Source organism: Schistocerca cancellata, chromosome 6 (assembly GCF_023864275.1).
Source record: "Schistocerca cancellata isolate TAMUIC-IGC-003103 chromosome 6, iqSchCanc2.1, whole genome shotgun sequence".
NCBI lineage: Eukaryota > Metazoa > Arthropoda > Insecta > Orthoptera > Acrididae > Schistocerca > Schistocerca cancellata.
The window spans coordinates 604268819-604287334 of record NC_064631.1 but is presented as its reverse complement, the minus strand read 5'-3'; the positions used below and the strand labels follow the sequence as shown (position 1 = coordinate 604287334).

General features: G+C 39.0%; 1 protein-coding gene across 2 annotated transcripts in view; it reads right to left on the bottom strand.

Annotated features, from left to right (window-relative positions):
* The window catches only part of LOC126088501 (importin subunit beta-1), a 46297-nt gene that overhangs the window by 7748 nt on the left and 20033 nt on the right, over positions 1-18516 (bottom strand). For both annotated transcript variants that reach the window (XM_049906643.1, XM_049906644.1), the window contains exons 11-13: positions 14228-14458; positions 4333-4440; positions 4103-4246 (exon numbers count right to left, since the gene is read on the bottom strand). In XM_049906643.1, the coding sequence (XP_049762600.1) occupies positions 4103-4246; positions 4333-4440; positions 14228-14458 (483 nt within the window). The remainder of the gene's footprint in view (positions 1-4102; positions 4247-4332; positions 4441-14227; positions 14459-18516) is intronic.

Sequence of the window (18516 nt, the reverse complement as noted above, 5' to 3'; positions counted from 1 at the left end):
TGGAGGTAAGCTGATCTATGCTAGAAATCTAAGAAACTCCAGATCACGCATCTATGTTAGAAACGGCATTTCTTTCATGCCAATGACAGATTTCTGCTCTAGCGACTTAGTCACCATCAAAATGCAGAAATGTGAGGAAGGTTATCATGAGGGAAATTGTCTTGGCCTCAGCATACCTTCCTTACGAAGACAGTTCTCCCCCTCCCTTGGAGGTGAGGAGACTGGTAGAGACTTGCCGTCAGCAAGGTGACCAACTGCTGGTGGGGTGCGATGCCAATGCCCACGACCTAGTGTGGGGCAGCAAGGACACTAACAGTAGAGTTGAGTACCTTCTTGAATTCCTCTTAGCTAACAACTTGGAGGTCCTGAGTAGGGGCAATGAACCTACATTCAGGAATATCAGAAGGGAAGAAGCAGAAGGTAGAATTTGAGGATGTAGCAGAGGCTGTTACCTCTGCCATAGTGACCTCATATCAGGATAACTTCACAATCACCATGAAGTGCACAAATAGGAGTGTTCCTTGGTGGAATAACAAATTGGAAACGCAAAGAAAACAGGTACGGAGACTGTTTAATATTGCGAGACGCAAAGGACAATGGGCTAAATATCTTGAGGCCCTTTACAACCTTGCAATAAGACAAGCAAAGGAGGCATCCTGGAAGGCATTCTGTGAGGAACTGGAAGGCACGGCTGCACAAGCCAGACTTCACAAGATTCTCACTAGAGTACCAAGTAACTCAGGCGGTACGTTGAGGAAGGAGGATGGGGAATATACAAAGATAGCACATGAGACACTGGAATTGCTCCTCAAAACTCACTTTCCTCAATACGCTCTGCCGGCTAACAAAGACCAGTATGTGACCCCAGAGAGAGAACGGTTCTCAGACACTCGAAGAGAGGACTGGGAATCGGCCAAGGAGTGTGTGAACTTCAAAATCCAGTGGGTGGTGGGAACATTCCAGCCATTTAAGTCACCTGGCCCAGATGGAATTTTTCCAGCTCTCCTGCAACAGGCAGGAGGAGAGCTTATAAGAATCCTATGCAGGCTATTTAGGGTTAGTTTAGCAGTAGGAATCATTCCCAATGTTTGGAGGGCAGTGAAGGTTGTCTTCATTCCAAAGCCAGGGAGAATTGATCATACCAAGACCAAGGATATGAGACCAATCAGTCTGTCCTCCATTCTCAAAACACTGGAAAAACTGGTTAATGTATACGTTGGGGAGAGGAGGCTATGTAGGGTCCCTCTACACCTGAACCAACATGCATACCAACCAGGTAAATCATGTGGAACAGCTCTCCACCAACTCGTCGGGAAGGTGGAAAAAGCACTTCACTTCCAAGAAATAGCCCTCTGCATCTTCCTGGATATCGAGGGGGCCTTTAGCAACACGACCTTCGATTCCATGGTAAGGGCAGCAGAGGTGCATGATCTGGGGACCACTGTATGTAGGTGGACCAGAGACATGATTAGTGGAAGGAAGGTAGAGGCTACCATGATAAATGAAAAGATGGTAATTAAGACCACTAGAGGCTGCCCACAAGGAGGAGTTTTGTCCCTTCTATTGTGGAATCTAGTGGTGAACGAACTCATTGAGGAACTAAATTCCAGACAATGCTTCTGCCAAGGATACGCAGATGATCTTGTCATAGTAATACTTGGCAAATTCACTGACACAGTTATGAATATGGCACAAGGAGGGTTGGACATTGTGCAAAAATGGTGCATTAAACAGGATCTGAGAGTTAATCGTAAGAAGACTGTTCTGGTGCCATTTACGAAGAGACATATTCAGCATGCAAGTTGGAATCTAAAGCTCTTCAATGAAACTCTACCTGTGAAGCTGACAGTGAAATATCTAGGGGTAACCTTGGATGAGAAGCTAACTTGGACCCCTCATATTAAGAGTATCTGCTCCAAGGCAAAAAGCACTTGAGTGAGTACTATGAGGGCTTGTGGCAAAACCTGGGGTCTAAGCCCCAGGGGAATGCACTGGATATACACCACAATGGTTAGACCTAGGATTTCCTATGGGGCCATAGTGTTGTGGAAGAAGGTACAACAGCAGGTTGCTGCTAAAGAGCTTGCTAAGGTGCAAAGATTGGCCTACTTAGCCATAACGGGCGGAATTAGCAGCACACCAACCGCTGGAATGGAAGCCATGCTGGACATGCCTCCACTTCTATAAAATTTGGAAAGTAGTAGCAAGTCAAGCCTAAAATGAGACCATTTAATTAGGAATTTAAAGTTATAGACTGCTGGAAGGGATGAAACCAAGTGTCCAACATCAAAAGCCAGATCTAAGCACAATCGGCATTAAAGCAGAGATGAAAAAAGAACAGTAGAAGGATAGGCTTGCACCACAGAGAGGGAAGTAGCACTGCAACGGCTGGAACCCTGTGAGGGGGAAGCACATATTCGCGAAAGTCATGCAAACCACCAGGAAGGAAGGGGGGGTGTACGTGGTGAACGGGAGGGGGAGCCATGATAAGGAGGAGAAGGGATTGATCTTACCGATGGAGGAGATGACAGACAGTGTAGCCAAAATATCAGATTTGTGCAAAAGAATTATTTGCAAATAAAGGAAGGTGGGGGATAAAGCTGTTCAGAGAAGTGCTCACAATGAGTATTCACCATATAGCGGAGAAGCTGAGTCGCTATGGGCAGAATAAAAAGATTCACAAAATCATAGCTTTCGGCCTTTGTCAGCAGTGGACACACATACATACATGCACACTCTCACAAACGCAACTTGCACACACGTCTGCAGTCTCAGAGAGCTGAAACTACACTCCAAGCAGCAGCACCAGTGCATGATGAGAGTGGCGACTGGGTAGGGGTAAGGAGGAGGCTGGGGCAGGGAGGGGGAGGGATAGTATGGTGGGAGTGGCAGACAATGAAGTGTGATAGTGGGGGCGGGCGAGGGGGGGCATGCACAAGTGCACAGATGGCATAGTATTCCTAAGGAATGTGAATCTAACTTAATACAAATAGTACTGCTAGCAAGCTTCTTGTGACAAAGCAGCTGTCTTGCTCTAGCAGCATCTGGCTGCAGCCTTGCTTTTCCCTTCCCTTTTCCTCCTTATCCCTCCATCTGCTCTTGCACTTCTAGTGCAACGTGGGAGGGCGCTGTTTGGCCAGGTCTGCTGTAGAGCATCACACATTTGTTTTTGTCAATTCAATCAGTGACCCCTCCAAAAACTTTTTCCTTAACATGCATGACTGGTGGGAATAATATAACAAAACAATCTTAGAAGATTTACTACCATCTCTTCTTGATCTCCCTCCTCTCATTACTAGAAAAACCTACAAAGGCACTAATAATCTCTGTTCATACATCAGAATAACACATTTACTTAATGCATTAGTGTTAAGGACTGTCATATTTGATAATGTTAATCAAATATCTGACTGTATATGGAGTTGTTTTGACATGTTTGTCAAACATAGACCACATCTGCTGTGTTTGACAAAGTTTGATTAGGGGAAAATTTGATGGGAGGACACACATTGTTCGTGTTGTTGTTTCAAAGCATGTGTTCGTTGAAAAATAGTTTTACTACAATTTATATCACTGAGTTTCCACAACAATGAAAACTACAATCAAGGATGAAACCAAAGCAGCCCCAGCAATTGTCACAATGGTAGCAGTGTTGCATCTTTCACAACAATAAATTACACAGGACTAGGTTAAGAAAAACAAATATTCTGCACTAACCATAAAAGAAGGAATGCGATAAAATAAAAAGAACTATTTCCCCTCGTTCCCTCCACAGATGATGTATGCTATACATTCCCATTCTCCAACTCTAAACAAGTTATTGAAAGTTTCATTGTCCATTCGCAGAAATTAACTCTGGCTGTTGACCCTGCCTTTTAAATATAAATTATATTTTCCCTACAATTCTGAAACTCCTCTTCACCTGAAATTATTCTGTATTCAAGACATTTATACAACAGGTGTTACACGCCTTTCGCCAAAACTAGTCGCAAATTAAAAAATAAATTTAACAGTACCTTATAGTGTTTTACAATGTACAGCTTATCAGATGAGTAGAACACAAGCAAATAAAAACTATTTTTAATACTTATTCCATACTCACTCTATCAACTTGGGCTTGTGATGCCTGAGCCAATGTAGGAAAAATTACTTCAAGATACTTCTTGAATTCTGCACCAATGCTCAAAGCTATGTCTCCAAATACTGACAATATCTGTGGCTTTACTGATCGATGAACAGTTGTGTCCTTTAAAAATATTTAACACAAAATTTATTAAACAACAAATTTTCAGACAACAAATAAGAAGATTAGAGACGGACTGTTATACTTACCCTTAAGTTTTCAAGAAGCAACATCATAATTTCATCACAGTAAGGAAGAACTTTAATTTTTAAAGCTCTGCAGATGTCCCCAGTTAATCCAACTGCAGCACCACAAACCTGTGACAGAATAAAGTACTGAAATTCCTAAATCAATTCTAAGCACAATATAAACAGAAACATTCAATCTTTGCAATTTTCATTAATGTGTAATGATACGGACTATGTTCTTAATTAAACTTTTCTACAGTTTCCCTTAGTGACCTCAGGTTATATCTGGCACTGCAGGATATTCTTCAGTCCTTGTCTTGTATTGAGGAATTGCATAGTCAATAAAAGTATTATTTCCTCCAACTCTTCTATTTATTTTGCAACATGAAGGGAACTAAGTCCCAAAGGATAGAGAGAAATCTTCATATATTGATCAGGGAATAAGTCTATGTCCTATCTGACCTCAGGACATAACACGAAGACTCCTTCCACATTATTTCTTCTCATCAACATCCTAAATTTAGCAGCAATGATAAAGTGATGAAGAGCTGCATATGGAAGTTTCCACTTCTATTTTTCTGAAATTTTGTACCCGAGTAGAAGAGTTACTTACATTAAGTGTCATACACAATCCCTTCAAACATACACCACTTACTGAAGTAGAACTATACATGTTTCATTACACTAAAAGGACATGTGAAACTTACTTCCGTAGATCAAACTGACAAATAACAAAACCTTAAACTTGACCCACATTCAAGTGCAAACATACTTGGCATCTCAACTAATTCCTCCAACCCATTTTAAGCAGTGAATAATTTTTTCATTATTTGTACATATCCAGTAGAGACACTGCAAATATGACAAAGGGGCCTGAAGCATAATTGCAGATTATGCCTGAAGCTGATTCTCACAAGATGTATGACACGTTCAATAATTTGCCAATTCAGATTTGTCAACTTTTTCTCATACACTTGCCAGGCAACCCTGTTATCATTTGCACCGCCAGTCGATGTACATACCCTGTATCCCATGGCTCCTGTACATTTAAACAGTATTCAAGGATAGTCTGTGCAACTGTTTTGCACACTATCTCTTTCACACACTTTCTGTAGTTACTCAGTGTCCTACCAATGTACCATTGCCAACCATTTGCTTCACATACAACAACCTATGTGGTCAATCCACTTTAAATACTTACAAATTATTGTTGCTGAATTTATGTGATGACTTATCAATTATGACTAATTAAACCTGCAGTTGAAGGAAATCACATTTATGTTGCATGAACAATTTTGCATTTCTCTACCTTAAGAGTTGACATTTCACCAAACTCTAAGTGAACATTACAGCAATTTTTACTGGGTACAATTCTCTCACAGATAACTGCATTAAATGTGAAAAGACTGACATTGCAATTAACACTATCCACTGAGATATTTGTTAATAATACGAAGAGCATTGGCCCTATTACACCCCATAAGCCGCATCAAAAATTACTTCAGTTACTGTAGACGACTATCAAGGATAGAGTGTTGCATCTTGACACCAGGAAATTTTTGATCTAGTCGCATACTTGGCTAGACATCCTGTAGGAACAAATCTTCTCAAAGTTGGTATTGTGGCACTAATCAATAGTTATTTCAAAGTCTGGAAACACAGAATCATTCCGGTTTCCTCTAGCCATGGCACTGAGGATATTGTGAAGAGCACAAGTTTAGTTTCACATGATCAGTATTTACAATACTCATACTGATTTCCAAGGAGAAGGTTATTTTGTTTCAGGTAAGTCGTTGTTTGAAAACAATATACCACAGATTTTACTGTCTGTCTCGGCTGTATGAACAGGACCCAGCAAAAACACCTCCCACATTTGGAGAGGCCACTGTGTGAGTTGTTGGGATACTGACATGGAGGAGTACCTATCAATACCAGTGTACATACCACTTTCAATAGGAGCAATGGCTTGACTAGGTGAACATTGTGTGTTTATTGTGGAGTATATTACTAATGGTGGTTCTGCGATTGCTGCTCAGCGAGTAATTCACATTTGCTACAAACTTGTCTAAAAATTCTGTTTATGATGGAAAAAAACTATGTGAATTTGGGTATCAAACTTTAGGGCATTAGGCTCCGCGCTGAAAAAAATCTACTGGCCAACTTTGGACGGTAAAAACGCCAGATAATATGGCACACGTGAGTGTGTCCATCCACCAATCTCCACAGGATTCAACACTTAAACATGAAGCTGACATGGGATTGGCTGATAAGAGTGTACAAGAATCCTGCACAGAGAGCCTCACATGCACCCATACAGAAGGATGGTTACCTAAGACTTGGGCAAGAGCAATTTGGAAACTCTCAGAGCTGTGTGAAAAAATTTTTCAGGACACCCCCCAGCACTATTTTGTTTCCTTGTGATGAGGTCCACTTCCACTTGTTTAGTACTGTAAATGGAACTTCCACTACTGGGCTGCAGAAAATCCTTCAGAGCTTCAACAACCATTTCATGTCCATGGTGTTAAGAGTTTGCTGTACTGTTGCTAAATTTGGCATGTGGGGTCCGTATTTTTTTTTTTTTTTTTTTCTGTGGAAGATGACAGAACTGAAACAGTTACTTCAAATTGCTGCTGTCACATGATGAGAGACCTCCCTTCGACGTATGTAGAACAAGTTTGTTGGAGACCACGAAGAGCGAGAAGTCTGGTTCCAACACGACAGAACCACAGTTCACATTTTTCCGTGCTCTCCAGAAATTTTGAGAGATTTGTTTCATTGACATCATGTCTTTTGACCAGGAGACATTACCAGCCCCCCCCCCCCCAATCACCTGATTTATCATCTTTTAATTTTTTTTCTCTGGGGACACTTAAAGGCTCAAGTGAACAAACACCACACCACAACCCTACAAGCACTTTTGGAGGCAATCGCTCAAAAAGTGGCTGCCATTCCACCGGAAATGATGCTAAGAAATATGGGAAAGGCCTCATCAATGTCAACGCCGAACACCACTTACTGGACATAATTTTTAAAACCAACCAACATACAATGAAATAGTATTCGTCTTTCCCCAATAGAACTGTTTTCCTATGTATCCTTGTTTGTTTGTAACCACCTGTTGAAATATATGAGGTCTTCTTCTGGACCCTGTAACTCTAATTTTACAACTCTTCTAGTGCCATCAAACCATCTTCATATCCATGAACATAAGAAAAATAGAGTAACTAATTGGAATAAATAAGCAGGGTGTACACGCAGACAAGGAAAAAAAATCCCGGATTTTTCCCAGATTTCCCGATTAAAAATACACTTTCAGAATATAAATTGAATTAAAGCACTGAAGAAAAATGAATGGATTGATGATGATGAAATCAATGAATATACAGTGATACAAAATAATACCAATGCGAAATATCAGTGGTGAACTTGAGATCTAGTGAATGAATGTGTTGTGGAAATTGAAAATTTATAGAAGATTGGAACTCTAACTTAATTTACAACAGGATTCAAATCCAACACAAATTTTAAATTGCTATGATGTATTCATCATGTTCTGTAATATTTAGAGTTGATTTTAATCATCCCACAATTAATTGGTAAGAAAAACTTCGCAAGTGCTGGATGAGAGAAAACATCCTGAAAACAGCTACAAAAGCTTTTTCTGAAAATCGTATAAAACAAATAGTTTAGCACACTATTCATGATGAAAATATACTAGTCTTGCTGGCAACCCAACCCCTTTGAAGATGTTCACGTAGACGATGGTATCAGTGATCACTAGACAATTTAGTACCAGCGGGCACAAAGATGTATGTAGATCAAGAAAAGTGTTTTCAGTGAGATAAGGGGGATATTTTCATATATCAGACAGCTAGAATACCGTATTTACTCGAATCTAAGCCGCACTCGAATCTAAGCCGCACCTGAAAAATGAGACTCGGGGGGGGGGGGGGGGAAACAACCCCTCCCGAATCTACGCCGCACCTGAAATTTGAGACTCGAAATTCAAGGGGAGAGAAAAGTTTTAGGCCGCACCTCCAAATCGAAACAAAGTTGGTCCATTGTAATATGAGACACAATTTAGGTCGAATGAATGACGATACAACCACAGTAGTTTGGTTTGAGTCTTAAGCTTAGCAGTTAAGCTTTACCAGGTAGCCATTGCTATGCATCAGGCACTCCGTCCATATTTATACGGGTACCCTTCCTTTTTCACGTGCTTCCTCTGGTTTGAATCGATTGCTTATTTTGCTTTGATCTGATAAGTATCTTTTTTTTAAATAGGTGTTTATGTCACTCTAAGCTGAAAATGCATTACTGTACTGTGTCATGCATTGTTTGTCGCATTCTGATAGTGCGTGTTTACGGCCTGTCACCGCTCGCGGCATGGCTTGCTTTTGTGTGCGCTGCCGCCGCTTACAATTAAAAAAAAAAGAGAGGAATCATCTCATTAGTGAAACAATGGCAAGAGACTGCTATTTGTTGTTACTTACACTGCTGCTTTCTTTGATAATGAACAATAAGAACCAAATAATAGACTGCGTATGATAGAACATGTTCTGAACGAGTTAGGCGAAAATTTTTTTGCATTAGAAAATCTTTGAGGTCGCTTCTTTAGTACACGAAATTCTGCACAGAAATTAGAGTCATCTTAAATTTAAAATTCTAGTCAGTTGCCGTGCTTCATTTCTGACTGTATCACTATTAGCATAAGAATAATACGAATATAAACATGACACAATACCTACATTCTTACGCGTTTGCTGTTGTCTCACTCTAGTTTCGTAGTTTATTAGGCAGACAGGATTTAAATGAGATAGCAGCAAACACGAAACAATACATGGCAAAATGTTTATATTCGTATTATTCTTATGGTGAAGAGAATACTGCATATGATTTACATTTCATCAGGTTCCTATTAGCAACCATCTCTTCTCACAGGTAGGAAAAAATTCAGAACGTAAAGTTGGCCATATTGACAAACACCTCAAACAGTCTTGCCAGTCGGATTTTCGCAGTACATTGAAATTCTGCTACATTTGAAGATGTACAATACGGAATTTGTATTTACTTCGTTGGATAATGTATGAAAAAGCAGTGGTAGAAACTTGGGGCGAAGAAAAAAAGCTCGCTTTCCACCTTTTTTTTTGTTAAAATTTATTAACTGACGCAGAGGCAGAGGTTTTGGCGCCAGTATTTATCTTCGTGCCTACAAAGCATGCCTGTGTACCGCTACACATATTCGACGGCAGAAGTTAGTTGTGGCAGCACCTACCAAGATTTTTCAGAACTTCCGCTTGCTTTGCACTCGATTCTAAGCCGCAGGCGGTTTTTTGGATTACAAAAACCGGAAAAAAGTGCGGCTTAGATTCGAGTAAATACGGTAATGAAACTTCCCGGTAGATTAAAACTGTGTGCCGGACTGAGACTCAAACTCGGGACCTTTGCCTTTCGCGGGCAAAGTTTGGATACCAATGAAAATTTTTTTAAGGAAACTTTCAGTGCTTGAACTTACCACAGCAACTGGCAGGTCTTATTCTATATCACAGAAGCTGTCTGAAGAAATAAATTTTCTCAACATTCACCTCCAGGTTTAGGAAGAATCACATCTCTAAGGATGTTAATTGAAAATATTTATTATAAGTACGTCAAAATAATATAAATGTCAATTTCAATGACGTTTTCACTTTTTGTATAAAATTCAGTACCTTACTTCAATAATAATTGAATATATACTGCCAATATCACACATGAATAGGCAGTAGCCATAAGATCAGCTTTAGAGTAATACGAATCTCCACATTTTCAAAAATTCATATCTTTTTTCACAGTCAGATATCAATGTTGAAATTTTTACAGTATGTTGCTATCATACAGGTGTACAAACTGTGCAAAAATCATATTTTTACATTCAGTACCACCTTAGATAACTAACCCCAAACTTTACAAAAAGTGAAAATTTTCAAATTTCGAAAATTCATAAGAAATTAAGGAAACATTTGTAAGTGTTCTTGCTCTATATGAGGCTAGCAGTGTATGATATCTAACTATAGGAAAAAAAATACTCTCATAAATCACTCCTTGTTTTTTTTATTTTTGGGCCTAAAGAGTGGATGTTTCAAAATTTGGATACCAAACTTTGGAGGTCATTTTGACTGGTTATTTTTGAATTTAGGGTATTTTGCGTAACAGACAATGTTGTAGAGGACACTTGTCTGAAAACAATCATGTCAATTGCAATGTTTTAACTGAACCCAGTGCAGAGGTATTCATATTTTTGTTAATGTCTCTAAACTGAAACACTGTCACGCGCTTACGAACAAAAATGGTCGCCATTCAGTAAACGTGAAATGCAAAGTTTTTTTAAAAACTGTTTTGAACTTCTCAATTATAGGGTGATCACATACAAAAAAAATTAAGATACTTAAAAATGGTCAAGCAACCACCTTAATTTTTATTGGACCACTTAACTTTGGACTTACCCTGATGTATCTGGTTCCGGCCCCCCATTTAAATCAAAACTGGAGGAGAAGTAATTTCTGGGACAAATGTTACAAACTGTAAGCTCCAACTAAACACTTTGAGCACAGCTGTTTGTCTCCACCTTTTCTGCAGATCAAACTGATTTTTTCTGATCTCAGAAGCCAGAGGCAGTTATCATCCTCTGCCCATAACGGCTACTATACCCAGGCCGCTGAAACATTGCACTTGACGTTTGCGTATGAAGTTGGCAACATAACAGAGTAACAAGTGAAGAACGATAGGCGCTAGGCGTTCAGCGTCGAGCACCAGCCAATCACAGCGCAGTGAGCACTGCTGTTACGTGCTGTGACGTCAAAGTTCCCGCGTTGCCGGCTTTGTTTAGTGAATGTGTATACAACGTGAATTGTATGTTGTTTACCGCGTGTTTTCGTTGTACTGTGTGCTATATCGTTGTGACTTTTGTTACGTTGCGAGTGTACATACTTGGAAAATGCCACTGAAAGGACTTCGTTCACCTAGTGACAATCCTTTGCGTCGAGGGGTGCCGCTAAACAGCCAGGCACTGGAGTGACTACGCAGAACTCTTGAGTTTTACGAGCAGGAGAAAAACTACGTAAGCATTCATGGACAGCCATCAATTCCTGCCGACAAAGTGGTGGAACGTACGTCGAAAACTCTTGGTATTAGTGCAAGAACCGTAGTAAGTAAGGGAGTATTACTACAAAACTTGGAAGATACTGAAGGAGCCGTAATGATTCCGAGCTGTCTGGATCAAATAATACATTTTTATCAACCCCGGGAAAGAAGAAAAAGCGGCCTAGTCCTATCACAGATTCAGATTCTTTCCAGACTGATGCAATTCGTAGGCATGTTTATGCTTACTACAGCAGAAAAGAGTATCCGACTGTAGCTAAGTTATTAAATTAATCTCTTTAAAAGAAAGTGAACTCTTCAGGGGTGGTAAAACATCACTAAAAATTGTGCTAAAAAACATGGGTTTCCGTTACAAAACGCTAGACGGATGCAAAGTACTGTTAGAGAGGGCACATATTGTTACCGCTCGTAGCATTTTCTTGCACAAAATTGTGTGCAGAGACATTCATTCCATAATTTGGCTAGACGAAACGTGAGTTAATGCCGGGGAAGCTGTCAGTAAATGTTGGACGGATAACACACCCAGCAGTACCGGCCATCAGCCGACGGGAAGAGGAGCTAGATTAATTGTGGTCCATGCAGGCTCCTCCAGTGGTTTTGTTCCTGACGCACTTTTAGTTTTCAGATCAAAAAAGACTGGTGATTACTATGAAGATATGGATCACACATGATTTGTTGAGTGGTTCAGGAAACTTTTAAAACAATTTCCTGTCCCTACAACAATTGTAATGGACAATGCTCCTGTCCCTACATCAATTGTAATGGACAATGCTCCATATCATTCGGTGATACAGAACAAAGCCCCAACCACAAATGATCAGAAAGAAGTTATGGTGCAATGGTTACAGGCTCGAAGAAGTTATGGTGCAGTGGTTAGAGGCTCGAAATATTGCAGCGGATATGAGTATGACAAAGGTTCTGTTATATTCTCTTGTTAAAGAAAATAAGCCTACGACACCTACATATGTAGTAGACTAAATTGCCAAGGAGCAGGGTCATACTGTAATAAGGCTGCCACCATATCACTGCCATTTCAACCCTATTGAGCTAATATGGAGTGATGTAAAAATGTATGTAAGGAACAACAACAAGTCCTTTACAATAACAGAGGTGGAAAAGCTGTTGCGTGAAGCTCTTGTGACTGTGGATGCAGCCTCATGGAGAAAAAAAGTAGAGCACGTCGAGAAGCTTATACGAGCAGCACAGACAATAGAAGGCATTATCAGTGGCCATGAACAATTAATGATTTGTCTTGTTGATGACGACGATGAAGGCGGTTTTGGCGATGAATCGGACAACAGTGACGATGGCGAACTGGATGGAATTGCGCCATTATCGCTGTAAATTGGTGAGTGAAAAATTACTAATATTGGTTATTTATTGCAATCTCAGTTATTATTTATTTTGTTAACTACGTACATTATTGATTTTAAAGTACCAGTTGTCAGATGCTTGTTTTGTTGTATTTCTTTGGTCCGTTATCGAAAGGGTGCGCATTGTTATGCTTTTACATGCATTATTATATGGTTGTTTACTTCCTGTCATTGTAGTACAACTAAAAACGAGTTTTTATATACACTGTAATTGCTCAATCGCTTGCATTTACGAGACGGGACGGAAAACTGTATCGTCTGCTGTGTGTATAGAGGCTGCTGTTGCAACATTGCTATTACAGTATAGCCAACCTAACTAGACACAAAGCGAACTGTCAAGTGCAATGTTTCGCCGGCGGGGGTATAGTATGATTCTCTTAACGTCCATCTGAACTAATGACAGTTAACTAACTACTTTCTTCATGTGTTTGCTGTGACCTGACATGGCGTGTAGAATGCTTTCCAAACAACAGAAATTTCACACATTCACTCAGGTTTTATTGCCCGTTTCAGACAGCACCGCATACTTTTTGTTCAGGTGGGTGGGTGTTTCACACCAGATGCTCCATGTACAATTTCTTTGATTGTACAGAGTACTTAGTACACAACACAGCCAAGTGAACTGATATGTTGGAGATGAAACAGAATTTGTGAGAGTAAATAATACTAAGACCATCTCTGATTATCTCAGGAATATTTCTTTAACAGAGAGGGGGGGGATGGGAAAGACAGTGCTTCCAACACTTGTTTGCAACAGCTGCCAGCTGCTTAACAGAGCAACTTTCAACTGTGCATAAATTTTGGCCAACTCATTCTAACCCTGAAAACAGAACTCAAATACATGATTTGCATTTTTGGCTTTAGTCCCATAGTATAGTCCTGCATGTGGCAACGAAAATGGTAAAATGATGGTATTAAGTTCATCAATAGTATCTATCTTCATATAGAAGGACAATTTAGATTTTTTACCTATCTTATGTCAAAATAATCAAAGAAGATAAATTTGCCTGCACAATAACACATGAAGTAAAAACAGAAATTTCAGGTAGGAATATCAACAATGTAAGAAAAGACAGATTGCTACTTACTGTAAAGACGACAAGTCAAGTTTTAGACAGTTGCCAACATAAAACTTGCTTGGCAACTTCAGAAGTGCTCAGCAGCAAACAGTAATTTATGATACATATTCTGGAATTCCCCATTGATCAAAATCCAATAATTCCACAAACCATATGCAATTTATACGTTCTTGACTTTTGAACACAAAGATACCAATAACTTTTCATCCAACTTGGCTTGTCTTCTTTACAGTAAGTAGCAACCTGTCTTTTCCTACATTGTTGACAGACATTAAAAAGTTTCTTAAGGAAAGTAGGTAAAAATAGTATAAACCAAACACATGATACCTGGTACTCAGCATGATTTTTTAGGCCAAGGCAAAGGAAAGGCTTAAATGCATCCATGTATTTCATAAAGCCTTCACCCAAAACCTCAACTAGAGTAGACACAGCCATCAGTGCATCTTCCTGTACACCACCAGATTTACAAGAGTTTGAATTGAACATCTGAAGCAGTGCCGTCATTATAGCATCAGAAATTTGGGGTGCATCCTCTGGAGTTACTTTCCTCAGCACACTCTAAAAAAGAATAACACCATCATCAAGCAACTTGATCACTTATTGACAAATTAATTTGGCAAATTCAGAATACAGTATAACTATCTTGGATTTAAGCAAATTTTACCACTAAAAAAACAAACTTATTTCCAGGAAAATTTAGTTGATTCCTCTAAAATGGCCAATACAAGACTTGCTTGGCAATATCATAAGGACTCAATAGGAAACAGTAATTTACAATACATATTCTTCAATTTCCAACTGATCATAATCCAATAATTTCACAAACCATGTGCAATCAATACCCTCTTGACTTTTTCGTCTTATGTTAACACAAAGATACCAATAACTTTTCATTCCGAGTACTAGTGCAAACATCTGAAATCTCACAATTGACTGAACAGCACAGATACAAACCATACACGTAATGCTAAGAACTAGTACATGAACCTTTTAGTCAGATGGGATGATTATACTAGACACTTTGTGTTACGATCAGATCACACCAAAAGCTTTCTACTTTCTATAGTGGTTTATTCACCATCATTTAACAAGTGATGATGATAATGTTTGGTTTGTGGGGCACTCAACTGCGCGGTCATCAGCACCCATACAAAGTCCCAGTTTGTTCACAGACCAATCTAACTACTGTCACAAATGATGAGGATGATGATGAAATGATGAGGACAACACAAACACCCAGTCCCCAGGCAGAGAAAATCCCCAACCCGGACAGGAATCATTTAATGAGTGAACATGAAATGGACATCACACTGTGATATTATTTACTTCCTGTGGCCAAGATGCTGAACCACCTTCAACTTAGCAGATTATGTTCACCATCTGAAAACCTTATACTTTCAAAGCAAAACCAAATACAAAATTTTTTGTAAGAGCTAGAAACAAAAATGATTTAATGGTAAAACGTGGCTTCTAAACCATTACTATACATTTACTTAAATGACAACCACCAGGAATTCCAGAAACATGTCGAAATCAACACAAGAATTGTTTCCAAAGACGATAAGACACCCACATCTGTGGCAATTTATTGAATGTGCTTGTATGGTTAATTGTAACCTGCATCTAACAACTAGATGCACAATACAGCATCTTCAAGTAAAAATTACCCTCAGCAGGAATGTCAGTACTGTCGGGACACACATGAAGGTACATACACTATAGCTTTGGAACTAATAATTCCTTCCTTCGGTAGGAGAGGGTGATGGTTTGGGGATTGATGAAAAGGAAGGACAGATCACTCTGAACTCAGGATGAATGACAACAGGTGGGTCCCCATGATCCTGGTATCTGAGTGACCAGTCCTTCCTTCTTACCAATCCACCACCTCTCCTTGTCATGAAAGAATTAGTTCCAAAAGCAAAGATAGTGTATGTATTTTTTATGTGTGTTTATCTACAGTAATGACATTTCTCCTAAAGGGCCACACAGAGGAGACAGTTGCAGACTGGTCTCCAAACTTGAGAAATCTCTGTATAGGCTCAGGCAAGCTCCTTGATACCGGAGCATGAAGTTTCTAAATTTTCTTTTATAGTTTAATTTTCAAGCAAACAATACTGATACATACTTATTCTGTGGCACCATCAGTACTGAAGTACAATTAATATTATATGTAGATGTCTTACCACATCTAAGTCAAGGAAAGTGATTTGTAAAGTGGTCACATCACTAGAAGACTCTTCTCTTTCAACAACTGGAGGTAATAATTGTATTGTGGAAATGGAAATCTGATGAGATTGTGCTGGTAAAAAAAAATGGTAACACATGCGCATACATGAGAAAAATAACAGAAAATTTTACAATGGACAATGCAAATGGTTCATGTCTTCCATCAAAGTCTCCAGTGAATTTATTACACACAAAAAAAAGTTGGGGGGGGGGGGGGGGAGGTTATGGTTTAAACTGAGGAAATACTGTACTGTGAAGTTTTTGTATGGCCATCTTTTTGGCTGGAGGTCTTATGGACCATGGCCGTTCACATAAACTGTTTATGTTGGCCACTGATGCAGCTTATATATGATTCATGATAAATCCTTCATCATCAACTAAGGCCCGAAAATGATGGACTGAAGTGCTGTAGCTAGTAGCTACATAAAGAGCATAAGGATGGCTGTAGGTGTTTCATTTTTTTACAGTACTGTGAAGTGGTCAGATCACTTATGAATGGTGTGAATAGGTTTCTGAACCATCTTTATAATGCACCTTGGGAAGCAGTAAATAGAATGTTCTCATATTTGAATGAACTAAAGGTTGTGGTATGAGTACTCTAAAGGATTGACTTGTCAGTGACAAGGTTTACAATTTTGCTACCCTGCAGGATTTGGTGCTCTGGATCTGTTTTAACACTCAGCCATTATTGAACGTCGACTACATTACATTTATCGAGTTCTTTTAGGATAATGGGCGTTTCAGTCATACCATTTTGTTTGTAATTTTCAATTACATATCGAGAACTTTCTGCCACACCCAAAATTATATACCAGGCTCTTTCAACATTTGTTCCTGCACACTATTACATGCTGCTGCAATTATGTAGGACATCTTTCAAATCAATATTTTCATGATTTATGAACAGGTTTTCTTCTCCCTCCTCTTCAATTCCAAACACTAACTTAAATAACAGTTCTATTCTGCAGTACCATTTGAAACTCTCAGTAACGTCTTGATCCACAGGCTGTAATAAAGATGTTACTTAAGATAGAAGAAACAAGACTTTAATAAGATCATCCTTTTCATTTAAAATATCACCATGGGTGAGTTGGAGCATTGTGAAGGAACAGCAATATTTTCTCCCTTTTGCCAAACTGATAAGCTCTTACAGAGTGTACAGAAAACATCCATAAACCATACTACGACAATTTTACTATTCATCCATGCGTTTTTTTGTGAGATATAAACAATAGGCATCACAGACATACTAACATGTTTGAAACAACACAGTTTTTCCACTTTTAAAAATGACCACCATAGGCAGTCAGTGGCCACCAGTAGCATTAGCAAAAGCTAAAGCAGTACTACAATCCTTGCTTATTTCAGAACAATGTGCTGCTAATTCATTATGCAAAGATACTTTTTCTTGGCGAAGCTTTCCAAATGAGCTCAGTTTTACCACTATTGTAAACATTTTCAAGAGCACACTCTTCTGCCCCCAAACTCCCATTCACTTGATTTGGAAAGAATCAGCAAAGAATTTTTCTCCTTGTATTCGAAGCTCATGGATGCTGTGTCTTCATTAAGCATTTTATCCAACCCATGTTTGATATATAATTCATAGGTCCTCCAAGGTTTTCATTAAATTGAATTGCCTTTTCACACATAATGTGACCAGAGGGAAGTTCTCCTTGTGGTCTTTGTGCAAGCATTTGTAGACAGCTTCATCTAATTCCATGTTTGCAGTGACTGTAGTTTTAAGACATTTTGATCCATCAGTAGAATCATATGACATTTGTGATGCTCATCCTTTTTTTTTTTTTTTTACACCCTTAATTGTCAACTTACCAAACTTTTACTCATTAGGTAACTATGTTGCTAATTCACCTTTCTATAATCTTTTATTAATCTCTCATTTATTTCTCCTAGAAAGGACAATACGTTTACATTTAGACATTTTATATCTCAAGTTTACATCATGCAGAAAAGTTGAAACACATGATCATAGCAGGCAGCAAACCGTTACTATTGTCGGCAACTCAGCAATGGTGACAGGATGTAGGCAGCCGATAGTTGGGCGATGGCAGCACGCAAAAGTGAGTGACAGTTCTGTTGAGCCGTCACTCAGCTGACTGACATTCGGATAAATAATCAATACACTACTGTATCAAAGAACAACTTGTCAATATGTTTACAAGAGCATTAACCATAATAAGAATTGTTTATCTGATATTTTAAAAAGAAACGCATTCGCTAAAATGGCAGGAATGCTGAAAGTTTTGCACACTTGCATTTAGTTTGAAAGGAAGCTAGCTCCATCAAACTATTCATGACGTAGACGTAGAAATGTTATTCCAAATCTTTGACATTCCTCTCTCTGCAAGTCTTTAAACACCTCATCACTTTAT